General features: G+C 47.2%; 1 protein-coding gene, 1 long non-coding RNA gene and 1 pseudogene across 4 annotated transcripts in view; 2 read left to right on the top strand and 1 right to left on the bottom strand.

Annotated features, from left to right (window-relative positions):
• Nucleotides 1–27,114, bottom strand: FAAH (fatty acid amide hydrolase). Its single transcript, XM_077149784.1, has 15 exons — nt 26,793–27,114; nt 12,180–12,293; nt 9,821–9,964; nt 9,435–9,568; nt 9,150–9,356; nt 8,867–8,907; nt 8,504–8,628; nt 6,732–6,857; nt 6,115–6,212; nt 4,861–4,960; nt 4,534–4,574; nt 3,634–3,673; nt 3,028–3,136; nt 2,281–2,426; nt 1–2,059 (listed from the first exon to the last, which is right to left on the bottom strand). The coding sequence occupies exons 1-15, from the start codon at nt 26,985–26,987 to the stop codon at nt 1,931–1,933; spliced, it is 1,749 nt and encodes a 582-aa protein (XP_077005899.1). The 5' UTR covers nt 26,988–27,114; the 3' UTR covers nt 1–1,930.
• Nucleotides 14,045–24,063, top strand: LOC143654484 (succinate--CoA ligase [ADP-forming] subunit beta, mitochondrial-like; annotated as a pseudogene).
• LOC143674295 (uncharacterized) overlaps nt 26,609–27,531 on the top strand; it is a 49,388-nt gene continuing 48,465 nt past the window's right edge. For all 3 annotated transcript variants that reach the window (XR_013170989.1, XR_013170991.1, XR_013170990.1), the window contains exon 1: nt 26,609–27,241. This is a non-coding gene — a long non-coding RNA (uncharacterized LOC143674295). The remainder of the gene's footprint in view (nt 27,242–27,531) is intronic.

Here is a 27,531-nt window from a genome sequence, read left to right on the forward strand (position 1 = left end):
CAGGTAGCAGGTAGTTTTATGAAACAATAAGAGGCAATAATACAGCAGCAGTTGAGGAGTCAGAACAAAACGCAACAACTACCCGGATGTCCAAATCCAGTTGTCCATGTGGATTAGGCTCGTGAGTGAGCCCAAGGCCTCATTCCTACCCTATGTCCTGCCCCACAGAGGAAGGGACGGTACTGGTGGAGAATGCAGCACACTGGGTAAAGCAGCATGGAGTCCTAAGTAATATAGCCTGGAGAGGAAAACCACTCTGGAGTAGGAAAACCAGAAAAGGAGTAGGAAGCCTTGGAAATGCAGCTTGTCCTGAGAAAGAATTTGAAATTGGCTAGGTAGAAGCCCAGGGCCTACCCTGCCCAGAGAGCCTTGGTTCAGAAACATTTTCCACAGCAAGCAGGGAAGTTGGGGTCGAGCCTTACGAGGGATGCAGGAACTCTGTTAGCAGGGTAAGGAAGCCCCTGGAATCTGATACATACTAGCCACCCTTCTACCCACCAAGTAAGGCTGCCCAGTAAGAGGTGAGTGGGCAGCCTGGAAAGAGGTGAAACTAAGCTCAGACAGCTCACCTGCAACCCAACTGTTATTTCCCAAATCATCCCTCTCTCCACCCTTGTGCCACTGCCCTAGCTCAGGCCTCAAGTCCCCTCCCCAAGTTAGGGATCATGGAGCAGCCTCCTTCCCCAGTTTCTGCCTGCCCCCACCCCCCACCCCCAACTACTCCCTTCACTGCACCTGTGTGAGTCTTCAACGGCTTCGGCTTCCCATTGTCCTTGGAACAGAATTCAAGTTCCTGGCCTGAGTCCACCTCAATCTGGCCCTGCCTAAAACTCTGCTTCTTTTCCTGTACCCACTCAACATACCTCCCACGTACCAAACTCAATGTGGCCTTTGGGCATGCTTTTCCCTCTCTGTGGGATGTCTTCCTATCATAGTCTTTGGAAACCTTCTAGACTTAGCATCGATCCTCCTTCTTCACCAAGCCTTCCTAGAGCAATTGAGTCCTTGGCCATCCCTGTGAGAGTGTTCAGCCAAATTGCCTTGTCTGGTACTCATCTACCCCAGGCCTGTGGGCTGTTTCCCAACAGTACCAGCTCAAGGCCAGCACTCCAGACACCCTGCAGCCCAACTCTGGTACTCCCCCTGCTGCCCTGTGCCTAGCCCTGTGCTGACTACTAAGGACAATAGGGTCCTTGCTGTCAACGAGAGCCAGTGTACCAAAGGAAGCAGACCCACCTACAGGATGCTCACCACTCAGGGCAAGCTGGGAGGAAACGGCCCACTAACTTTGGGACTAAGAAGAAGAAGGGACAGTTCCAGTGGAGAAAGAGGGGTCTGAGCTGGGCCTCAAAGGATGTAATGGTAGAGGAATAGAAAGGGCATGCTTGACAGAGGGAAGAAGCAAAGGTAGGAAGAAGAGAAAGGGCAGAGTCTAGTAAAGCTGGAGAGAGGGTCAAGGGTGAAGTGTCAGGGGCCGCAACACCCACTCTAAGAAACCAGTGTCCATCCTGTGGGTGATGGGAACCAGGGGAGGTTTTGGAGCAGGAGACTGGCATGGCTGGAGCTTAGGCTTCGGAAGATCAAACCAGCCAGGCTCTCAGCAGGCTCTAACTCCCAGTACCCCCAATAACGATGCCCAGAAAATACACAGCTGGAACCACTTCAAGGTTGTTGGTGGGCCTTTGCCCATATCACACCTACTGGCTGCTACAAGGGGGATGGGTCAGGACTGAGAGAGGGGACCAGAGGTGGGACTTGGGGGGGTTCGGGCCTTTTGTAGGGGGTTGGTGGCAGTGGTGGTGAGGTATATGGAAGCCTCTGCCCCATGCTGAACATTTTCTTGCTGCAGGGCATCTGTGTTGACTTAGGCTGGGCTGCAGAATGAGTGGGTCTTAGGTCCTCCAGAACCAGGCAGGTAGGTGAGATACAGTCAGGATGGCTGCTTTTCAGGAGACATCAGGCGCTCCACCTCCCGCATGAGCCGCAGACATAACTCTTCCTGCCAGGGAAGAGCCACACACTGCACAGCCACAGGCAGCCCTATGCTCTTTTTCATGGCCTGCAGAGGATACAGGTATCAGGTTGGGGGTTAGCAAGGCAGGATTAGCTGGGTCCAACATCCCAGCTGGAGAGGAGGGGCAAGAAAGTGGGGTTGTACCACAGCCTTCGGGGGCTGGTGAGAACAGCAGGTGCTGACAGTTTCCTCCACAGTGGGGCGGGGTGTGAGCTCCTGGGAAGTGGAGCCTGAATGGGGGCTCACACCAGGCCTCATGTCCTCACCTTCTGCAACACTTTGTCCCAGAAATCCCCGAAGTAGCCCCTGTAATGTTCCATCTGGGCCTCATCCTCGGCGGTCACTGTGGTGACAGGTACCACCCCCGCAGGGAAGTCCAGGCAGTTGTAGAGCAGAGTGTAGCTGACAGCCCCTGGAACATATCACAGGAGGCTGGTATAGGCCATGCGGGTTTCAGTGCCGACTGTCTCCTTTGGGCCTTGGCACCCTGCCTCCACTGACAGGGAAATCTCTTCCAGGGATGAGATTTGAGTGACAAAGCATATAGATCTAGATTTCAGGGCAGGGCTGGAGATACTGCCAATGCTTGCCCTATGAGTTTGCCCATATAGTTTCCTCCACCTGGAATGTGGCTCCTATTTTGGGGGGCTTACCTAAATTCCACCTGGACTTCAAACATCACCTCCCAAAACCACAGACTCCACAACCTGACACCCCTCAAAGTTTCCCTGACTGAGGGTGCCAGCTTTTACTTAAATAGTGCTGATGACAGGGAGCTCGTTTCCTCCCAGGGCATCCCACCCAGCTTCCATCTCTCCAGCCAGGCACAATATGAGTCCCTCAGAGCATGACATCCCAGCCTGCCCCCCTACCACACACACTCACATACACACACATACACACACACACACACACTCAAGGCTCCTCTTCTATGCCTGGCACAGAAGTTGAACTCACAAAAGAGAAGAGATAGGCCAGGGTGTCAAGGGCATGGGTGGGACAGCAGAACTCACCTGTAGCCTTGCCTGGGGCATTCAAGTCCATAGCAGGGCTCAGCATGGGCGTGAGGAGCACATCCAGGTCCAGTGCTTTCCACTGAGCAATCACATTGTGGCGGTACAGCTAGGGAGGATACCAGCATACCAGGTGAAGCTCCCAGAAGCCAGCCCATGATATGGGCTGTCCAATACAGAGACTGTTGCTGGGGTGGCTCTGGCCCCAGTGCCTGCCCCTGGATCTGAACTGAGTCATAAGGGACTGGAGATCCTCCAAGTAAGCAGGCAGGCAGTGGCTGCTTTTCAGGGGGTATCTGTTGCTCCACCTCCTGCATCGAACAGAGATACAACTCTTCCTGCCAAGGCACAGCCACATAGTGCATGGCCATCAGCAGCCTCACGGAGTGAAGAGGCATCCAGGACAAGAGCCACAGGCTGACCCAGCTCCTAAGGACTGGGCGTGTGGGCAGTGAGGGTTAAAGAACAGGTCAGTCCAGGGAGTTGGTTGCTTGGCTGCTCCAGGAGATCAGTGGGACCAATGGCCAAGAGACTCTGCTGGTGGATGCCCTATTCACCTGTACTCTTACCCCCAACCCTGCTCTAGTTTAGGGGCTTGGGCCTCACCTCAATCTCATGTTGCAGTTCCCAGAGCTTTCCAGCCGACCTGGATAGAAGGAGTGAGGTCAGGAGCCATGATGGACATAGCCACTGGGATTAGCAGTATCAGACGCCCTACTCTTAATGCTTTCCAGATCTCACTCCTCCATGGACCCTGCCAAACCTTATGGAACCCTGGGAGGGATATTCTACAGGGAAGGAGTTCAAATCTCTACTGTTTAGTTGAGAAACTCAGGCCCCAAGAGGGACTTAACCAGCATCACTCCATGACTTCATAACAGAGCTAGCATGAGACAAAGCCTAATTCCTAGCTGCCCTTTGGAACACAGGAAGACCAGAACTGTCAAAAGTCTGAATGCCTGGTGATAAGAAAAAAACGAGACTAGAGAATGTCAGGGCCTGGGTGGGCCACAGTGGCTAAGCAGGCAGACTTCTTGCATGCCATGCCAGAAACCCGGGTTCGATTCCTAATGCCTGTTCATGTGAAAAAAAAAATATATATATATATATATATCAGGGCCACCAAGGGGCAGATGGGACCTGATACAGCTCAGTTCAGTTCCCATATCTAAAGACCAGCATCTCTCATGAGTTCCCCAGCCCACTCCTCCCTGGTCCTTTCTTCTCCTGCCCTAGCCAGGTCAATCTTCTCCTCTCCACCCCATCTTACCCCTCTCTCATCCTGTTATCTCCCTCAGACCCTTGCTCTCCAGCCAGACCTGGCCCTGTAGCTGCCTCTATTAAAAGAGAATTTCAAGGACACACCTAAAGACCAAAAAGATTGCTACCCTGCCACTTCCAGCTCAGAAGCTACTTTTCTCTAGTCTTTCCTGTTAGAAACCACTTGGACCCAGGTTGAAGGAAGACAGGGGCAGGTATCTGGGCATGGGTAAGATTATTTCTTACCGAGAGCGCAGGCTGCCAAGAAAAGATGACAATCTTGGGAACTGCAAAAGAGAAAACAAGTCAGTTACTAAGGTCTGTCAAAAACCTTTAGACTAAGCCATCCTTTCCTCCTCCCTTGTCTCACCCCCCAGATCACAGGCCAGCACCCCTTTCCACATGCAGCTAAAGATTGCAGGGGGGGTAAAGGCTGGAGAGAAAATAAGGCTTTGCCTGCCCAAGAGAGGTTAAGGGGAGGGGGAAAGAGCCAAAGGCCACAGAAGGCAACAGGAGGCTCCCAGAGGCTCCCTCCCACCCCACCCCAGTCCCTTCTCTTCCCTGTGTCCTCACCACTGGCTTCAGCAGGAAGGCTATCAGTCCTTTAAGCCAGCTGGGAAGCTTCAGAATTAAGACCAGGTCCCCCAAGCAGTTGTCCACGAAATCACCTTTGCTGGGAGATAAAGAGTCTGACCCAGAGCACTCTCTCCCAGGCAGCCCTCCTGGTTTACCCACCCTCTGCAACCCCTCTGTCCCCCTCCCTCCCAATCAGAACCCAGGAACCAGTAGTCTCCGACACCTTCATCTGCCTCCTTTCAAACATGTGACCTATTTCTGCTCAGCCAGCAGGTGCCTGGGCTCCTGCCCACATTCTCCCCACTCCATCTCTCCCTCCTCGGCAAATCCAGCTCGGCACAGTAAGAACTGAGGGCAGCATCTCCTTGACCAGGGCCTGATATTGAAGGCATCCCCTCCTCTAGATACTGATGCCAGCCTAGAGGCACAAGTGGGGTGGCCTAGGGTGGCCCCCCCATAAATCCTGTCTCAGAGGCTGCCTCTGACTCAAGATCTTGGGGAATGGTCTCTGAGGTGATTGATTCTGAGGCTTCATTTCCAGGCCAGAGTGAAGAGCTAGTCCTTTCCACTGAAGACTGAACCATGCTCAGCTACTGGGGAAGGGGGAGGAATGCAGGCTGGGCCCTTGGTTGACTGCTTCCCAGTCAAGGTAAGAAAGAGGAGCACGTTTATACTCTGAGGAGCACTTGTCAGCCCAGGTTAGGCCTTTACCCTTCACAGGCCTACCCTCTCTGCCCCTGACAAGCCTTAGAGCCCAGGGGAACCAGTTTCTTTAAATATGAGCCCTACAAATTTCGTTAAAAGTGAGTCAGGTCCAACCCACCCACTTTATAGGAGAGAAAAATTGAGGTCCTACTCAAAAGGGAAAGACCTGACTCAGGTCAGGCAGAGCTTGGAATCACAGAATGATGTCCAGACCCCCCTCTCCTGCCTTGATCCTGCCCCTTGTCTCTCAATCTCCTTTAATTGCCTCCGTCACCTCCTCCCTTACAACAAACTCAGCTCAGGGCCAGGGCATGGATGCTCAATCCAGTCTTCCTCTGGGCTTTCCAAGACATCCACAGGCTCAAGGTGCCCAGTCTCAGGGACAGTGAGGCCCCAGCACAGAAGTTTCAGACTTTTTTCATGTTTAGCTGAGGCCTGTCCCAGTCTTTCCCCAGTCGAGCCCATCCTGGGGATCACAGCACTCCATGCCCCTGGACTCCTGGGCCTGCCCATCTCCTGATCTCACCAAAACCCGACATCACTCACAAGTTCCGCAGGAAGCTCTGGCCACCATCACTGAACAGCCCACCTGTCGAAAGGGTCTCCAAGGCATGGGGTATGTCGCTTGGCAAGAAGGGAACCAGCTGCAAGGATTGAGGGGTATAAAGTCTCCAGAACTAGTAACCTATGATACCCATGACCAGGTGGCCCTAAGGAGGGACTGGACCAACTCTGCCCACTCGGGAGCCCTTACTGAAGCCACAAAGGCAGCTTTATTGACCCACGAAAACTTTTTGTAAAACACACATTATGCATATCATGAAAGATGTCTGGAGCCACAGATAAAGTTGTCTCAGATAAACAGACCAAAACTCATCTCAGGGCCTGGAAACCTCTGGACAGCTGCACACCACTGCTCATGGTTGACAAGACCTTCCAATTGCATACTCACACCTCTGCCCAGCAGAGGGCTATGTTCACCGTCAACTACTCCCCACTACACTCCTGATCAGCCCTCTGTATACAGATCCTATGGGTAGACAGGTTCCATCCCCAAGCACAAAACATTCAGGTCGGGAGAACACCAGAGAGGGGCCCCGGCACCAGAAAGCCTCCTTAAGGGGAGGGGAGAGGCCAGGACTTCTGGGCTCCTGCTGCCATACCGTGTGGCCAGCAGCCTCAAGGCGCTGTTTGGTTTCCAGTAGGGCCCGCTTCATGGCTGGGGTGGGCCTGGTATAGTTATCCGTCTCATAGTACCCCACACGCAGAGGCTGAGAGCTTGTGTAGACCTGGGGTCAAAACACAGGGGTTGGGTTCAGGTAAGGAGAGAGCACCCCCATTCAGGACCTCCAGAAGTCAGAGAAACCCCTCAGCCCAGGCATGGCTGTGAGGCTGCAGCCCGGATTGCTCTGGCACCACTTGCCTGAAAACTCTGATTCGCCAGCAAGGCTAGTCCTTTTCCTCTGACTCTTGCACAGAACACCTTCATAATGACTTAACAGATGGGCAGAGCAAGTTTAAAGATTCCCATTGGTTATATAGGAAACAGGCTTGAGGTCTAGAAAGGTGGACTGAGGCCCAGGGTGGGACAGGGACTTGCCTATGGCCACCCAATGCACAGTAACAATGCTGGGTCTGGTACCCTGGCTCCTGAGGCAAAGCTCCCCCTGTCTGTTTCAAGAACAAGAGTACTGGACCCCATGACAAATTGTCCCAAACTCCAGGCAAGGACCTCAACTCCTCCTCTCCCTGTAAGGAAGGGGTTCCTGGCTATAATTGTCTGAATCACAGGGTTCAGTTAAAACATTCCCTTTTGCTGGGGAGGGGAAGCTTACCCACCAGCCCAGATCTGCCCTCCTGTCCCACACCCAAGGACCATCCAGATTCACACTCCTGCCCCAGGGCCCTCAATCCTTCCATGGTGATCTGAGAAATGCTGGACTGCTGAGAAATGGAATTATCACACAACTTATTGTCTATATGAACATGACTTTACTACCTCACTGTCTTTATCAACCTAACTTTACTACTCCTGGACACTCTTGCTCATGAAAATAAAAGTTACAATTTTACTGTTCATTCCAGAAAACTCATCCACTCTTCAATAGAAAGCATCAAATGACAGTTTACAGCCTATGACTCTATGAACCCCTTATCTCAAAATCCTGCCCTTGCTGTGTCCACCAATCCTAAACTATTATATCACGATACTTAACCCAATCCTAACTAAACTCTCACATTGAATGACCTGCCTTAAACCAGACTTCAGATATTTATTGAAAATATCCAAACTTTACCCTCCTCCTCTTAGATGCTACTAAGGCAGTGGTTTCCCTTAGCATGGAAAGCAATAAACTCAGCTTTGGCTCATTAATGGTTGTTAGGGGATATTTTTGGGAGCTAGCATTAAATGCTACCCCACAGATAACTAGCTTCCTCTGGGAGAGAGATATCTCTGCTTCTAACTATCCTCCACTTACTCAGTCTACTACATACCAAGCATCATACTGGATGCTGGGGGTCTGGGCACAAATATTGTAAGAAAGGCTTCTATTATTGAAGGTCAAACATAGTCGAATACAGGATTTCTCCCTCGAGGAGTTTCAGATTAGGAACTGGTTTCATGACCACCTTTTCTCAGTGAAAGCAGCTAGCCAAATAGGCTGGGGCCAAATAGGCGGGGCCTTTCCTTAGCAGAGATGGCTCCTAACCCCAATTTGAAAGTTTGGGGGGTATGTTTCCAAATACAGGCAAGGGCTCTACCTGGTGGCTACCTGCAGAACAGCAGCTAACCCAGGCTTCAGATTCCTGGGAGGCACATTCTAGGAGACAGTGCTTCCAAGGCCAGCTCACACTGCCTGGAGGCTGCATCTGGGCTCTGGAGCACCACTGATAATCGAGTCCACCCCCAGGCCCACCTCCTATCCCTGCTTACCTCCTCCCTGAAGGGCAGGGGGGGCACGGTGGGGTCCAAGCGGAACATGTCCTCACTCAGCAGGGCTCGCAGGCACAGCGCCAGGCTCTCCACATCCCGGGCCATGGGGCCGACTGAGATATGCACTGTGGGGCAGGAAGGGGTGGGGAAGAAAGAGGGGACACCTGGACTCAGTAGTCTCTGGGACTGGGTCCAAGCAAGGGCTGGGTCATGGCCCATGAACATGAGTAGAGACAAGGACGTAGGGACTCAGAGCTAGAATGGCCTGCGGGCCAGACACTGTCCACAGGAGAAGCAGGGGCAGGGGTGGTTCAGGCAGACCCCCACCCTCCTCCTGGGCACCGAGGGAACCACAGACCTCACCTGCCACCTGTCCATAGACACAGCCCTTCAGGCCACTCTTGCTAGATAAGAAACACAAGATATAGAGAGCAGGAATTGGCCACCCTCTGCCCATGCCCACCCCCATACAGCAGCTCAAAACCCTCACAGTCTGGAAACTTAGGATCCAGGGCCAGTGGTGCTGTGACATCCCCTCCCAACACAACTCCGGTGAGTGAAAGTCTGGAGCCTAGAGGGGTTAGAAGCTAGGTCAAGGTCACACAATGAGGGGCCCAGAAGTTTTCTCCACCCACCTATACCATACCTGAGGCGGTTACTTGTGGGCTTGAGGCCGCAGATGCCACAAAAGGCAGAGGGGAAGCGGATGCTGCCACCAATGTCACTGCCCAACCCCAGGAGGGAGCCTCCGGCCGCAATGAGGGCCCCCTCACCACCCGAGGAGCCACCTGGGCTCTTGCAGGATCTCCATGGGTTGATGGTCTGGCCAAAGAGGGGGTTGCTGCAGTCATAGCTGAGGGGAGCAGGAATGAGTTACTCCCATGCCATGATGGCACCAGTGCCCCCATCCCCATACTACTGGAGATCCAACCTGAACATGGACTGGGGGATGTTGGTGTGCACGAAGGGCACGGCACCCTGCAGCTTCAGCACCTGCACCACCACGCTGTCGCACTCCGCTGGCATCCCCTCGTTCAGGCTCAAGCCCAGTGTTGAGTCTTGGCCCTGGGAAGAGGGAAAGGCACTAAGAGGAGCATGACTAATGAGTCAGGGGTTCTTCAGTAGCTCAGGTCCCTCTCGCCCTGTCCACCACCACAAGGGCCAACGTAAGGGGGAACCATGGTCGTCCTCTCTCAAGGCCTCTAGGCCTGATACTTACTCTGAGGGCCAGGGTGACCCAGGACCCAGAGCTGTGGAGGGGGGTGGGGGGTGGAGAATGAGGTCTGATGCTAAGGTGCTCCACGAAGCAGAGTGTACCTTATAGCTGAAGCATTCCTTGAGGCTCACAGGTACCCCATAGAGCAGGCCCCGCTTTGGGCCTGCCAAAGTCTGGGACAACTGAGTCTCGCAGTCAGCCAGGTAGGAGATCACACAATTGGTCCCTTTGTTCACTTCCCAGGCCTGGGGAGGAGGGAATGGAGACAAGGATGAGGTTGCCCTTGAGGGTGTTCCAAGACGAAGGGTAACCAGCAGCATGGCTCAGAGCCAGGGGCACAGAGGATGACCTGGTGCCGCACATCCACTTTACTGGGAAAATCTGGACCCCAGCTTCTTCCTAGCTGTCTCCAGCTTTCAACTCCAAGATAGAGAGAGAGAACGTAATCCCAGAGCCAGGGCATTCAAAAGAATAAGGTACTGGCCTTAGATGCCCCTAGCAGAGGATAAATTGGAAGGAAGAAGCCTTGGTCACTCCCCTTTGTATTCTAAGCCACATCTCTACCTTAGTGAGGCAGACAGGAGCCAGACAGGGGCAGCCCTCCATCTCAGATCACACTGAGAGTCAGGGCTGGAACTCAGATTTCAACCTCCCAGAATTTACCACTCTCCCCTCTGCCCCATGCCTGTCCCAGCTAAACTTCCCCTCTCCCAGGAACTCTGGAATTTGACAATCAAGCCACATATTGGGGTGACTCACTGATACCTGATACCAATTGTGGTAAAGAGGGGAAGGGCTTCAGTGAAAGGAATGATTCACTAATAGTGGATGTCTGACATGGGCCTTTCCAAAGCCCTTAAACCACACCCGGAACAGTCCTAAGAGGAGAGGCCAGAGGAGAATGTGGGACAGCTTTCAGCAGATATTCCATCCTGCTCCTAAGAAACATCAGAGGAAAACAGATATGGGTCCTATTGCTACACTTACGTGTATGGACCCTAGCTCCTGAAATCTGTCCTGAGCTACCCTAGGCAGGAAACGAGGAGGCCAGTCTGTGACCAGAACAGTGTCTTTAGATGACTAGGAAGGGCAGAAACTTTCTCAGGGACATGGTAGGGAAAAAGCAATGCCATCTGTTGAGACTATATGTCCTTCCTTTCAGTGTTATTCAGTCCAGGGGTTTCCAGTCCTTTCTCCAAACAGTCTCTCTCTCTCCTTTCTCACTCTCACCCAGTCTCAGCTGCCCTCACTTATATCATTTCATATACATTTATTACCCTCACATAATCACATACTCATATTCACCTTAGTGCTCATGCTCATTATCACATATTCCTTCAAAAAATCATATACAAAGTCACACTCATAGAGCACAATTCATTCATTCATTCATTTACTCTTTCATTTCAAATATATGTCTTGAGCACTTATTCTGTGAAGGTCATTATGTTCACTAAAGTGCAAAAACAAATAAGACAGGCTCTGCCCAAAAAGAGCCCACACTTGGTATGGAAAAGAGACAAGCCCTATACTGGGGTGACAAATACGCTGTTAGAAAGTGAACACTGAAGCAGAAACTCTGACTTGGGCTGGAAGCAAGACAGGGTCAGAAAATTGATTGTGGTGATGAATGTACAATATAATGATACTGTGAACCATTGATTGTACACTTTGGATCAATACATGGTATATGAATATATCTCAATAAAATTGCATTAAAAAAAAAAAAGAGTGTCCGAGAAGCCTTCCTGGAAGAGGCAATTTCTATTCTGAGCCCTGACAATTTAGCCTAGAGTCTGTGAAACCAAATGGAGCAAAGAAGAGGGGAAAGAGCCTTTTTGGCAAAGGAAAAGTTAACACAGAGCATGGCAGGTCCTGCAGACCAGGAAACTGCCAGCAGCTAAGCTGCTGATGCCCTAAGCTCCAAGAGGTATGGCCAGAGATGATGCTAGAGAAAGAGAGAGGAGAGCAGAACAGCCAGGCCTTCTGACTGGCCTTCAGCCAGGGAACTAAAGACATAGAGGGCATCTGGCCAGGAGGCAGGTGCTTGGTCACAGGATGCTGTTAGTAGAGGAGCAGGGTGGTTGAAGGTAGTGGAGACAAGGGAGTAGATTGGAGAGAAATTTAAGAAGTAAACAAACCAGATTTGGTGATTAATGGGGTAAAGTTGGGAGGAAGAGGAAAGTCTGGGCTGAGAGCCATGTTTCCAGTTAAGACAACATGCTCAGTTGTCAAACGCACGCACGCACACACACACACACACACACATACACACACACATATACACACACACACTCTGGCAGGCTTATCAGTTATGGCTCTGGCTCCTTCTCTCCCTGGCAGCTCCTGGCACTGTAGTTCCATCATGGCCCTCCAGATCAGGTTTCCCCCTAAGCCTGCAGAGACCGAAGGAAGATGAGGGAACAGGGAGGATCACTGATTGACTTTGGCTGGCCTTACCTTTCCCAAGTAGGAGAAGAGTGCTACTTCAGGGGACAGCTCCCCACTGCGTAACTTCTGTACCAGTTGTGGCAGGGGCAGGGCCAGCAGTGTTTCAGAGTCCAGGTCGGGGTTCTAAGAGGGACACACTCCAATCAGTGCCCTACTCCACTCAGGCCCCACATGCCCACAGCAGACATATGTGTCCACACCCTTTAGCCCCCGCCACGTGCTCAAGCAGATGGTCACACGCACATGACAACCATAATAGATGTGCCCACCCACAGCTCTGATACTTGAAACACGGCCCAGCCTGAGCAATCCCTGGCCATCCTAGGACAGTGCAGATATATCTCCTCCAGAAGCTGCTAGAAGGGATGCCCAGTTGATTATTAAACTATTACAATCACCATGGATGGTTGCCTGCTATGTATCAAGGCACCGTACTGGTGTACTCCGTGTTTTGATGAAATCTTATTTCCATTCCCATTGTGCACATAAAGAAACTGAAGCTAAGAGAAGGGAAATGCCTTGCCTAGGACCTGCACAGATAAACTACAGTGCTCTGCCCACACAACACAGGTTGTCCACTAACCGTCCACCTATATCTGACTGCCTCACCGCTGGAAGGGGATGGCAAAAACTTAAGAAGACCATGTCCTGGTTCGTTGGAGCTGCAGCTGAAGGCTACATCTGAAAGGGAGGATTCATTTATTCATTCCACAGAGGTATTAAGTACCTCTTAAATGGGAAAAACTCTGTACCAAGCACCATACTAAGCATGGAGATACAGCAGTGAACAAAAGAAGCATGTCCATGTGTGTTGGTTTGAAGCTATATGTATGCCAGAAAAACATGTTCTAAATTTAATCCATTCCTGTGGGTGTGAACTCACCATAAGTAGGACATTTTGATAAAGTTACTTCAGTCAACGGTATGGCCCAAACCAATCATGGTGGGTCTTATTCATATTACTGAAGTCCTTTAGAGGCAGAATGAAATTTAGACAGAGACAGAGAAAGCCACGGGAAGCAAGAATCAGAAATCCAACGGAAGCCAGAATAGAACAGAGGGTGCAGAAGACGCTGCCAGGTGCACTGTCATGTAACAGAAGGACCAAGGATTACTGGTATGCCAGTCTTCAGGAAGAAAGTATCTCCTTGCCTTAATGATGTCTTGATTTGGACTTCTCCTAGCCTCAAAACTCTGAGCTAAAATTCTCATTGCTTAAACCAACACACTGCATGGCATTTGCTTCATCAGCCAAGGAATCTAAAACATCATGCTTTGGGGGAGTTTATATAGGGTGCAGGCTGGGGGTGAGCAGACGATAAATAAACAAATAAGAATTTTCAATAATGGAAAGTAACTTGAAGAAAATAAAACAGGTGTGGTGACTGGAGGCAGATGGGTAAAGGGAAAAGAGGGTATGTGAGCAAAGAACTGACCGCTAGGCTGCAAAGGCTCCCGGAGTCTGTGGGGTCAACCCCTCTCTACCTGCAAACACCCAGCTGTTTCCTACCCAGGGGTACTGGATGAGCTAGCAAACAGAGAACTCCTTGTTGCCATATCCAACAGATACTTGAGTCTCTTTATTTTGCTCTATGTTTCACAGGCATTTAAAGGTATTGAGACCACACACTGGCTCTCTTCAATTTCCTCCTGGGCATGGAGATATTATACTCTCCTGGTTTTCCTCTGGCCTCTCTGGCTGTTGCTACTTCTGTCATTCATTTGTTTTGTCCACCAACAAATGTATTCAGTGCATCCACTATGTGCCAAGGACTAAAGGGTTATAAATTTAGAGGTAACCAAGACAAGGTCCCTGCTTTCAAGGAGTCTACATTCAGAAAATAAATAAGCTAAGAGATCATGACAGTCACGCCATGTGTGAGAAAGCAGATCAACTGCGTGTTGTGACAGACAGAACAGGAGGCCTGGTGGTGGGCAGGTCTGTCTGAGGAAACATTTCAGCCATGATGTGACAGATAAGAAGGAGCCAGAGGGTCCTCGGCAGGCTCCTTTGCAGGCTACTCCCAGCTCCTCCTCTCTCTCTGAGGCTGGAAGAAGTGGAAGTCATGGCTTCCACTCTCTCAGACACGCTGCCACTCACTCTACCCAACCCCACGGCCTCCAGATCCTCCAACCAGCCTGACTAACCAGTTCACTGGGCTATTTCTACTGCCTCATTTTCCTGGGCTCCTCCTGGGAGTTCCTTTGCTTAGGGACATGCCCTGCCATCCATCCAGGTGTTGAAATGAGAAAACAGGAATAATCCTGGATTCCACCCTCTCCCACCTTCATCCAATCCATTCCCAAGCCGTTTGAGTAGCACCAGAAAACAATCACTTCTCCACCTCCTCTACCAAGACCCTCAGCAGGGCTTATCCTTCGTCTCTTGGGTCACACAGGGGCTACCTAATTCTCTGCCTTGTTCAAGCTTTGCCCCTCCAAGCTATGCTTCTGGCTAAAGCCAGATGGTATAAAGCCCAGTCAGGCCTTGCCTCTCCCCTTAATACCCCTGTCACACTGCAAGCTCCTGAGCATGTCCTGGGAGGCCCTTCCAGGCCGTGGTCCTGCTAAACTTCTCTGTACCGCCCGCTGCCCACACACCCCCACCACACTCCCAGAACTGAACACCATTCTTCACACACACCCACTAAGCAGCTTTTGTAACTAATGTCCTCAATGACATAGCACTTCGCTTGAGAGTTTTTATAATACAGGGAGCTACAAAGAAGGAAAAAAAAATTGGATCCATGATTTCTGCCCCCAATGCACACCAGATAATCCCTTTTGATATTTTTTCAAAAGGCACACAAGATGAAAAGTGGCCACCTGCCCCCCATTACCACCATCCCATCCTGCCTGGTTTCTCATTTGAAAAGGAAACCATAGTTAACAGTGTCTTATGAAACATTAACAGGAAAAAAATACACATTTATGGAAAGCCCATGATGGATATAACTATACATGATCTTTTTCCACATAAAGGGATCCTATTATACGCAGGATCTGCACCTTGTCTTTCCCACCTCACAGTGAAAATAGCAACATTGCTTTATTAAACGTAAATATGTGCTCATTATAAACACAGAAATGCCTACAAGTATAGAGAAGAAAGTAAAAATCACCACAGAGCCCACCGCCCTGGGAAGCCACTGCTGACAGTCCGATTATCTTTTCTCAACTCCCCACCAGGTACCCACAAAGTCCCTGGGCACAGGAGTAACAAGCTATTGGCAAGCTCCCCTCCATTCTCAGCAGGAATTGTATTTTTCCCCATGTTCTTCCATACTGACAGCTGATGACACAGTTGCTGACAGCTATTTTTTTAAATTTTTATTTATTAATTTAAAAAATTAACAACAAACAAAAACATTAACATATCATTCCATTCTACATATACAATCAGTAATTCTTAATAATATCATCACATAGTGGCATATTAATCATTTCTTAGAACATTTGCATAGATTTAGAAAAAGAAATAAAAAGACAACAGTAAAAGAAATAAAACGATAACAGAAAAAAAAAAGATTATACATACCATACTCCTTACCCTTCGCTTTCATTTATCACTAGCATTTCAAACTAAATTTTTGTTTAACATTTGTTCCCCCTATTATTTATTTTTATTCCATATGTTCTACTCTTCTGTTGATATGGTAGGTAAAAGGAGCATCAGACACAAGGTTTTCACAATCACAGAGTCACATTGTGAAAGCTATATCATTATTCAGTCATCCTCAAGAAACATGGCTACTGGAACACAACTCTACATTTTCAGGCAGTTCCCTCCAGCCTCTTCACTACATCTTGAACAACAAGGTGATATCTACTTAATGCGTAAGAATAACCTCCAGGACTTCTGGGTCAAGATGGCGGTGCATTTTAGTTCGTCCTCCAGAACAACTACTAAATAAACAGAAACAGTACAGAAAAGCTCCTGGGGCCATGTCAGTGACCAGACACACAGCGTACCCCAGTCTGGACCAGCTGGACCGGCTGCAAGCACCCCCCAGAACCGTGAGTTCCCAAAGCTGTGGCGGCCAGCACCCCTCCCCCACAGGCCACTTCCCAGAGGGGAAAGGAAAGGACTTTACCAGCAGCAGGGACTGGGCACAACCAAACGCCAATTGTGGAACTAATGAACAAATTCTGACTACTAAAAATAGGCCCCCAGCTTAGGTGAACCTGATCAAAGCGGAGGTTGCTCATTTTTGCCCTGGTGCCAAGGGGGCAGGACTGACAGAAAAAGGGAGGGGGGGGGGGAAAAGAAGGAAACAGAGGTTTCTGTGGCTGTGTATCTACAAAGGCTTGACTGTCTCTGGATACAGCAGCAGGACTTTTCAGGCTGCAACTGCCCCAGGCATAGGCAGAAGTGAGCTCTTTTGGGGGCCTATCTGGAGCCTGTGCCTTCCCCAGGGGAGGGGTAAAGCCCCACCCAGGTGGAATCCCTCCATCAAGGAATTCAGACATCAGGGCTTGGTAATTTGAAGCCATTAAAACCAGCCTACAACCTCTCCTCTGTCTCCACCATGCCCCCAGCAGGGAGAGTCTGCCAAAGTTAAAGGTACCGCATCATCTTATGCTGGTGGGACCTGCAGTAAGACAAGCGCCACATACTGGGCAGGATAAGAAAAACAGAGTCCAGAGACTTCACAGGAAAGTCTTTCAACCTGCTGGGTTTCACCCTCAGGGAAAACTGACACAGGGGACTCTTTCCTCCTGATAGGAGGCCAGTTTGGTCCGGGAAAATCTGGCTGGGGTCTATAATATCTAAGTAGACCCTCCTAAGTGTGTGGTAGGGAAGGCACCATACAAGCAGGGCAAGAAACAAGAAAACAAGAACTGAAAAATTCTCCTCTGTTAAACAAAACTTAAGCTAAAGGTCCAGATAAAGCTGAACGGAATGTCAAAGAACAGATAGACAACAAATTCATCCAGCAAGAAAACCCTGGATAAAAGAAGTGAAAACAATCTCCAACATAAACTGATTAAGGTAATTAAATGCCTAGACGCCAGCAAAAAATAACAAATCACACTAGGAAAATTGAAGATATGGCCCAGTCAAAGGAACAAACCAACAATTCAAATGACATACAGGAGCTGAAACAATTAATTCAGAATGTACGAACAGACATGGAAAACCTCATCAAAAACAAATCAATGAATTGAGGGAGGATATAAAGAAGGCAAGGAAAGAACAAAAAGAAGAAACTGAAAGTCTGAAAAAACAAATCACAGAACTTATGGGAATGAAAGACACAGTAGAAGAGATGAAAAAACAATGGAAACCTACAATGGTAGATTTCGAGAGACAGAACATAGGATTTCTGAACTGGAGGATGGAACATCTGAAATCCGACAAGAAACAGAAACTATAGGGAAAAAATGGAAAAATATGAGCAGGGACTCGGAATTGAAAGACAATATGAAGCACACGAATATACATGTTGTGGGTGTCCCAGAAGGAGAAGAGAAGGGAAAAGGAGCAGAAAAACTAATGGAGGAAATTATCACTGAAAAATTTACCACTCTTATGAAAGACTTAAAATTACAGATCCAAGAAGTGCAGCGTACCCCAAAGAGAATAGATCCAAATAGACATACTCCAAGACATTTAATAATCAGAATGTCAGAGGTCAAAGAGAAAGAGAGGATCTTGAAAGCAGCAAGAGAAAAGCAATCCATCACATACAAGGGAAGCCCAATAAGACTATGCGCAGATCTCTCAGCAGAAACCATGGAGGCGAGAAGACAGTGGGATAACATATTTAAATTATTAAAAGAGAAAAACTGCCAACCAAGAATTTTATATCCAGCAAAATTGTCCTTCAAAAATGAGGGAGAAATTAAAACATTTTCAGACAAAAAAATCACTGAGAAAATTTGTGACCAAGAGACCAGCTCTGCAAGAAATACTAAAGGAAACACTAGAGACAGATACAAAGACAGAAGAGAGAGGTGTGGAGAAGAGTGTAGAAAGGAAGACTATGATAAAGGTAAAAAGAAGGAAAATTAGATGTGACATATAAAATCCAGAAGGCAAAATAGTAGAAGAAAGTACTACCCATGCAGTAATAACACTGAATGTTAATGGATTAAACTCTCCAATCAAAAGACATAGTCTGGCAGAATGGATTAAAAAACAGGACCCATCTATATGCTGTCTCTACTCAAAGGACACGAGGCCAAGGACACAAATGGACAGTTACACATCAATGTTTATAGCAGCATTATTAACAATTACCAAGAGATGGAAACAGCCAAAATATCCATCAACAGACAGTTGGCTAAACAAACTGTGACATTTACATAAGATGGAATATTATGCAGTTGTAAGACAGAATAAAGTTATGAAGTATGTAACAACATGAATGGACCTTACGGACATTATGCTGAGTGTGATTAGCCAGAAACAAAAGGACAAATACTGTATGGTCTCACTGATATGAACTGACATTAGTGAATAAACTTGGAATATTTCCTTGGTTACAGAGACCATCAGGAGATAGAAATAGGGTAAGATATTGGGTAATTGGAGCTGAAGGGATACAGATTGTGCAACAGGACTGAATATAAAAACTCAGAAATGGACAGCACAATATTACCTAACTGTAATACAATTATTTTAAAACATTGAATGAAGCTGCATATGAGAGTGATAGAGGGAGGAGGGCTGGGGCATAAATGAAATCACAAAGAAAGACAGACGATAAAGATTGAGATGGTGTAATATAGGAATGCCTAGAGTGTATAATGATAGTGACTAAATGTACAAATTTAAAAAACGTTTTTGCATGAGGAAGAACAAAAGAATGTCATTACTGCAGTGTGCTGAAAACAGATGGTACTTAATATTTTAAAATTTCAACTAATGTGTGAGACTAAAGCAAAAAATGTTTATTTGGTACAAATCTATACTTTCACTAGTGCATCTCCTAATATAACTTATGTAGATAGTTGATTGAACACCTTAAGTACATGGAACTTTGTATAGGACTTGAGATTTTGTTGGTTTGTCCAGGTGATACCCTGATGAATCCCAGAGTGATTTGATCAGTGAGTGGAAAAGTATTTGCAAAGTCCCCTTCGGGGAATGGTGAGAACAGGGGAAAACTCAACTTCCCCAAGTTGAATTCTTGATATTCTCATAAGCAGTGTGGACAACCAAAGCTATAGGCTGAGCCCCCAGTCTTGGGGGTTGTTCATATGAAACTTAACCCCACAGGGGATAGGTCAAGCCTACTTAAAATTAAGCCGAAGAGTCACCCCCAACAGAACCTCTTTTGTTGCTCAGATGTGGCCTCTCTCTACAGCCAACACAGCAAGCATACTCACCATCCTCCCCCTGTCTATGTGGGACATGACTACCAGGGGTGTGGATCTTCCTGGCAGCGTGGGACAGAAATCCCAGAATGAGCTGAGATTCAGCATCAAGGAATTGAGAAAAACTCTAGAATGAGCTGAGACCCAGCATCAACGGATTGAGAAAACCTTCTCGACCAAAAGGGGGAAGACTGAAATGAGACAAAGTGTCAATGGCTGAGAGATTCCAAACAGAGTCGAGACGTTATCCTGGAGGTTATTCTTATGCATTAAGTAGATATCACCTTGTTATCCAAGATGTAACAGAGAGGCTGGAGGGAACTGCCTGAAAATGTAGAGCTGTGTTCCAGTAGCCATGTTTCTTGATGATGATTGTATAATGATATAGCTTTCACAGTGTGACTGTGTGATTGTGAAAACCTTGTGTCTGATGCTCCTTTTATCTACCTTGTCAACAGATGAGAGGAACATATGGAATAAAAATAAATAATAGGGGGAACAAATATTAAAACAGATTTAGTTTGAAATGCTAGTGATCAATGAAAGGGATCAGTAAGGGGTATGACCTGTAAAATTTTTTTTTTCTGTTTGTTATATTTTTCTGTTGTCTTTTTATTTCTTTTTCTGAATTGATGCTAATGTCCTGGGAAATGATCATGATGATGAATATGCAACTATGTGATGATATTGTGAATTGCTGAGTGTATGTATTGGGAATGTTTGTGTTTCTTGTAATTTTTTTCAATTAATAAAAAATTTAAAAAAAAAAAAAAAAAAAGAATAACCTCCAGGATAACCTCTCAACTCTGCTTGGAATCTCTCAGCCATTGACACTTAGTCTCATTTCACTCTTCCCCCTTTTGGTCAAGAAGGTTCTCTCAATCCCTTGATGTTAAGTCTCAGCTCATTCTAGGGTTTTTCTCAATCCCTTGATGCTGAGTCTCAGCTCATTCCAGGATCTCTGTCCCACGTTGCCAGGAAGGTCCACACCCCTGGGAGTCATGTCCACGCAGAGAGGGGGAGGGCGGTGAGACTGCTCGACTGACAGCTATTTTTAAGTCTTCACCCAGTATCAGGCAGCTGAGACATTTTCTCTTCCCTGAGGCCCCAAAGGAAATCTGTACCTCGAGGAGGCCTCACCATATCATATCCAATCTACAAACAATGAGGGAAATAAATCTATGTGGAGGATGCAGGGAAGTACAGAGAATTTCTAACTAACACATGAAGAAACCATGTGGTCACCTTGCAAAGTGTAATTTTTCAAGCGAGGGACACTATCTCCATTATTTAATCATTTCCTCCCCTCCATCTATATCTCTTTTTCTCCTTCTGAACCACCTATTGTCCTTATTCAGGTCTCCTGGATTGGCCTCTATGTCTCTTTGCTTTTCCCTTATGCTTTTTTTTTTTAATTCACTTTTGCTGTATTTCAAGATCTCTCTTCATGTAAGCTACTAGTACAAGCCTCAATATTAACTGCACTCTCCTTTAATCCACAGGTTGGAGAAGGCCAGAAGACAGAACCACAGTCAGATCCAATTGAAGGAAGTGGCATTTGGAAGGCCAGTGGAATTTTTGCAAATGGATTGAAATGCAGAAAAGGTGTTCATGGGGTAAAATTGCATGCACAAAAGCACAGAGAGGTAGGAGACGATGTCTCTCCCAGTCTAGAAAGGCTATCAGAACTATGATTCAGTAAAAAAAAAAGTATTTGCAAAGTCCCCTTGAGGGAATGGTGAGAAAGAGGGAAAATTCAACTTTCCCATTTGGAGAAGGCCAGATACTCTTGCAAGCAGTGAAGACAACAAAATCAATAAGCCGAGCCCTTAATCTTAAGGTTTGTTCATATGAAACTTATCCCTGCAAATGATAGGCCTAAGAATCACCCCCAGAGAACCTCTTTTGTTGCTCAGTAATGGCCTCTATATCTCAGCCAACACAACAAGTATACTCACTGCCCTCCCCTTTTCTAAGTGGAATATGACTCCCAGGGGTGTAAACCTTCCTGGCAATGTGGGACAGAAATCCTAGAATGAGCTGGGACTCAGCATCAAGGGATTGAGAAAATATTCTCGACCAGAAGCGGGACTAGAGAAATGAGACAAAAGATAGTGCCAATGATTGAGAGATTTCAAACAGAGTTGAGAGGTTATCCTGGAGGTTATTCTTACACATTATATAAATATCACCTTTTTAGTTAATGTATATTGGAGAGGCTGGAGGGAAGTGCTTGAAAATGTAGAGCTGTGTTCCAGTAGCCATGTTTCTTTAAAATGATTGTATAATGATATAGTTTTTGCAATGTGACTGTGTGACTGGGGAAACCTTGTGTCTGATGCTCCTTTTATCTACGGTATGGACAGATGAGTAAAACATATGGATTAAAAATAAATAAATAATGGGGGAAGAAATGTTAAAATAAATTTAGTAGATTGAAATGCTAGTGATCAATGAAAGGGAGTGGTAAGGGGTATAGAAAAAAAATAGGGGAAACAAAGACTAAAATATATTGGGTAGATAGAAATACTAGCAGTCAATGAGAGGGAGGGGTAAATGAGTTTTTTCATTTTTATTTCTTTTTCTGAATTGATGCAAATGTCTAAGAAATGATTATGGTGATGAATATACAATTATGTGATAAAAAATATAATGTAGCACCACTGTACATCCACCACAATGGCTCAAATTAAGAAGACAATACCATTTCCTTTTTTATTATTATTTCTTTTTCTGGAGTGATGCAAATGTTCTAAAAATGATCATGGTGATGAATATACAACTATGTGATGATACTGTGAGCTATCAATTGTATACTGTGGATGGACTGTATATGTGTAAAGATTTCTCAATAAAAATATTTCTAGGGGACAAGATGGGGAAAAAAGGGTCAAAGGGTTGTTACATGGTCAACAGTTACCAGAAGCACATCTTCTTCTGGGATTGCTCTAGAATCTAGCGAGAGGTGAACAATTTTGTGAGGATCCAGAAGGTACTTAGGTCGGCCTGGCCCTTATTTCAGAAATGCCTTGGGAGACAGGAGGTATCTCAACTCCCAAAAAGCTTTGTTATGATTCTATCAAGCAGGAACTGTATTCCTCCAGGACCTGTCTAGCGCCCTGCTTACTTCAGGTGCACTTTGCTATTCAGGCAAGGTTTGTTCAAGGACTCCTTAACCATCACCCACCTTAGAAGTGGAAAGGGAAAAGGATAAGTCTCAAGGGTGGGGCTGGGTTCAGCTAGCACATTCTTCTACTCCTAGCCCTACTCTTAGGAGGGAGTTACTGTCACAAGACTCCACCCCTTTGCTAACTGTTCAAAACTCCAGAGGTTCCTGAGATAGTTCTTCCTTTCTCTTCTACCTTCATCAGAAAACCAAAGGGTAGAAATGGCAGCCTCCATGATCTATAACCAGCTCTTGGCCGCTGCCCAAGAGTTCTGGAAGGTTCTGGATTGTTTAACAGCCATGGACTCCACATACAGCAGCAACAGCAAAGGAATCTCTCACTGCCTGAGCAGTGCTACCTGAGCATGGAATTGTTGCAAGAAGATGGTGTCACTGTTCCCAGTGGACAAGTGGCAAAGTCACCAGATGAAGCTCATGCAATTGCCAAAAAATTAGATTCAAAAGATGTTGTGATAAAGGCACAAGTTTTGGCTGATGGTAGAGGTGAAGGGACACTTGAAAGTGGCCTCAAAGGAGTGAAGTGTTTTCTCTCCAGAAGAAGCAAAAAGCTGTTTCCTCACAAATAGCTGGGAATAAGTTGATTACCAAACAAACATGAGAAAAGGGCAGAATATGTAATCAAGTATTGGTATTTGATATCCTAGGAGAGAATACTACTTTGCAATAACAATGGAAAGGTCATTTCAAAGTCCTGTCTTAATAGGAAGTTCTCAAGGTGGTGTCAACATTGAAGATGTTGCTGCTGAGACTCCTGAGGTGATAAAGAAGCTATTGATATTATAGAAGGCATCAAAAAGGAACAAGTTGTTTCATTCCCGGTGCCTGGCCATGCAAAAAAAAAAAAAAAAAAAATTGGATTCTGCTGCAGAAAACATGATCAAGCTTTATAACCTTTTTCTGCAATATGATGCAACATGGTAGAAATAAATCCAACGATAGAAGATGCAGATGGAACTGTGCTGTATATGGATACAAAAATCGATTTTGATTTGAATTCAGACTATTGCCAGAAAAAAGATCTCTGACCTATGTGACTGGACCCAGGAAGATAAAAGGGATAAAGTTGCAGCTAAGACAGATCTCAGCTACACTGGCCTAGATGGAAATACAGGTTGTCTAGTAAATAGTGCTGGTTTGGCTATGGCCAAAATAGATACAATAAAACTGCATGGAGGGACTCTCACCAAGTTTCTTGACGTTGCTCATGGTGCCACAGTTGAACAAGTAACAGAAGCATTGAAGCTTATCACTTCAGATAAAAAGGTACAGGCTATCAAAAGAGCAATGTTTGCGTTTGTTACGTGTTTTCTGGTATTTAAAAAAATAAAATTAAAAAAAATGTTTAAAAAAAGGTATAGGCTATTCTGGTCAACATTTTTTTGAGGACTCGTGCAGTGTCATGTCATTGACAGGGCACAGTCATGGTGTAAAAGACCTAGAAATTAAAATACCTATTGTGGTGCAGTTATAAGGTACCCGAGTCAGTGATCCTAAGGCCCTGATAATGGACAGTGGACTTAAAATTCTTGCTTATGATGACTTGGATGAAGCTGCTAAAATGGATGTTAAGCTCTCTGAAATAGTGACCTTAGGCAAGCAAACCCAAGTGGATGTGACATTTCAGTTGCCCATCTGATCTGTTAAGCTCTCTGAAATAGTGACCTTAGGCAAGCAAACCCAAGTGGATGTGACATTTCAGTTGCCCATCTGATCTGAAATAGCTGAAGGTGTTAAATGTTATAACTGTTAAAAATATTGTGTTCTCGCCTGAAAATGTGGAGCTGTGTTCCAGTAGCCATGTTTCTGGAAGATGACTGTATAATGATATAGCTTTTACAATGTGACTGTGTAATTGTGAAAACCTTGTGTCTGATGCTTCTTTTATCTACCTTATCAACAGATGAGTAAAACATATGGAATAAAGATGAATAGGGGGAACAAATGTTAAAATAAATTTAGAGTGAAATGCTGGTGACTGGTGAGGGGGAGGGGAGGGGGGTATGGTATGTATGAATTTTTTTCTGTTTTCTTTTTATTTCTTTTTTCTGAATAGATGCAAATGTTCCAAGAAATGATCATGATGATGAATATGCAACTATGTGATGATATTGTGAATTACTCATTATATATGTAGAACAGAACGATCAAAAATTTTTAAAAATATATATATATACAGTGTTCTGTATTATTGTTCCTTTTCTTTCTAGTTTTGTGGGGACTGCAATTGCCATATAGGTACACAGATTTTTAAAAGCATTTGGTCTGAATTTAGTTCTCTTGCTCAGAATGAACTATCTGTGTAAAGAATGTACAATGCAGTTATCTAGTTTCCTTTGTTGAAGTTGTTTTTGCTTTTCCTACAAGAATGTCATTTAGAACATGCCTATTTTTTATTGTTGGGTACAAAGTTCTTCATTGATAAGAGTTCTACAAATAAAATAAATATGAAGATTTAAAAGAAAGAAAGAAAGGCAAAGGATAATATCCCTCCTTCCCCTCAAAGAATAGCCAAGCTTTGGTGTTCTGAGATGAGACAAGGATCCCCTGAGCTCAGGGTGTATAAACAGCTTTTGGTTTTAGGGCACAAACCGGAAGAGTTCCTTCTTAAAAACAATGAAGGGCAGTTGCTTCAGAAGGAAAATGTGGAGATAATGGTACTAAGAGTTGAAGTGGGGGAAGACCCACCCTTCTACCACCCTACATCCCTGCCGGCTAGGAGATTCCCTGAAATTAGAAGGGAATTTCAGGAGGCAGGACTTGGGGGCAGATTCTGGCAACAGCCCCCCATGCAGCTCTTGAAGCTGGCAGAACTCAGCTGGCTCCAAAGGAAAACATGGGACCCAAAGCTTGGGCCTTAGGAGCAGCTGAAGGTACCCAGGCTGAGCCAGAGGTCATTGTGAGGATCCCTAAGAGGGCCACCTCCCAACTCAGACAGAGAACAGGGCTAGGCCACGAAGAACCTGTGCTCAGGTAGGGCGAGTGGCTACTTTGGATTGAACACCAGGGCCCTTCTGATCCGAAAGGGAACCCTAAAAATTGATGGTGAACTCTCAGCCAGCTTGAAGAGGAGGCTGTGACCAGATACACTGGATTTAAGTAAATAAAGTGACATATTGGTCCAAGGACGGTGTAGAATAAATTCATATGATTACATTCAGCCCAAACCTCACTGCATTCAAGGCCCATCTCCTTTACTCCCTTCCCTGCTCCTCTCCACTGGAGTGAGGCTGGGATCTGGGGGAGAGAAGAGGGGTTGTCCTGCTGGGCACCTAGATTCTAGTTCCAGTTCTGCTTCAACGGGAAAATCACTTGCTGCAGCTGAGCATATGCAAAACAATTTTCTATGACTCCTCTGTCTTTCAACTAGGAATACCCTCCTGACTACTGCTGACCCCACCACCTGGAACGCCTTGTCAGATGCAAGCCCTATCAAACACATGCCACCAATAACACTCAGAAAAATATTCCCTCCCTCAACAAACACAAAAACTTAAACATACACGTACCTCTCAAAGTTCAGCATTCTGGCCTGAGTCCAGTGTTTCATATCCCTGGACGGTAAGTACCCTCCCAACCCTCCCCTCCAAACACACACCCTGAGCTAGACAGCTTGTTGACAGATCATGGCAGAGGAGGGATGGAATTAAACCTGCTCATGAAAGGGGATTCCTAGGGATTGAATGAGACAGCCTGGGTGGCAGGAGCTGAGGAGACTCCATTTCTGGCTTCACCCTAATATCCTCATGTACATATTGACAGTTTGAACTCTAAGTTCTCCGGATTCCCTGGCTATCACTCCGTGATTCCAAAGTCCTAAACGCTACCATCCTATTGGATCTCAAGCTTGCCTTTCCAGTTCTAAGTCAGTGATCTTGAGATTCTTTGGCACCAAGCAAGTTTCCTCTTTGATCCAGCGCCGCGATGTCTTTCCACCACCTGCCCTGCCCATTTTGTTTCCTTTTCTCCCTCTGCCCCCACCTGGCTCAGAATGAGTGAGGATGCATTAGGGCGAGTAGGGGCTTCGAAGAGTTACACAACCGCGCGGCCCTGCCTTCGCGCGTCTGGGCAGCTGAGAGGCCCCCACCCCGTGGCTCCCACCGCTAGGCCATCACCTGGAGCCGGAAGCGCTGCGCCGCCTTGCCCATGGTCTCCAAGGACGCTTGCTGCCGCCGTCGCGCCCGGGCCACAGCGCCCTGCGCCGTGCGGCGCCCAGACCAGCGCAGGACTACGACCGCCGCCACCAAGCAGCAGGCCAGGGCAGCCCCGGAGGCGCCTGACAGCGCAGCCCACAATTCTTGCAGCACCATGATCTCCCGCCGCCTACCACTACCGAGGGCGACAGATGAAGAATTCGCACGCGCGCCCTGCAGGCCTGGATCCGCCCCGGACCCGCCTTCTAGGGCGGTGGGGGAGGAGCGCTGCGCGGCCTCCGTAGACGAGTGCGCCGTTGCCCGGTAGTGGGCGGGAGGCCCGCGGGGCGCAACGGTCAGGGTCAAACCCGGTGCTGACCCTGAGCCAGGCGGAGGACGAGGCGTGGGAAGGGCACCAGCGCGAAGCACAGGTGCCTCGCAAGCGGCAGGGTGGTAGCCTCAGCCCCGTTCCGGCCTCCGCCCCGCGCACCCCAGAGTCCCCACTCCCAGCTGGCCCTCCCTGCAGGACATGCTGGCCAAGGGAGCGGGTAGCAGCGACAGATTGGCCCGCAGACCTTATTAGCCCCCGCACACAGTTTAGCAGCATCTTTCGTGAAGAGCCTCTTGAGGGGCCATGTACCGCAGGGAACCCAGTCTCTCCTCAGCGTGGGGCTCCTGGGAGCCCACCCAGGGACAGGCACAGGAAATTCTTCCCAGGGCG

The sequence above is a fragment of the Tamandua tetradactyla genome, chromosome 2, assembly GCF_023851605.1.
Source record: "Tamandua tetradactyla isolate mTamTet1 chromosome 2, mTamTet1.pri, whole genome shotgun sequence".
Lineage (NCBI taxonomy): Eukaryota > Metazoa > Chordata > Mammalia > Pilosa > Myrmecophagidae > Tamandua > Tamandua tetradactyla.

Coding starts and splice junctions, on each gene's coding strand:
- FAAH (XM_077149784.1), bottom strand. CDS start 26,987: ATGGTGCTGCAAGAATTGTGGGCTGCGCTGTCAGGCGCCTCCGGGGCT. Junction 6,858..8,503: donor CCCTGCCCTTCAGGGAGGAG/GTAAGCAGGGAT, acceptor TTTTGACCCCAG/GTCTACACAAGCTCTCAGCC. Junction 4,575..4,860: donor CCTTCCTGCTGAAGCCAGTG/GTGAGGACACAG, acceptor TCTCTTTTGCAG/TTCCCAAGATTGTCATCTTT.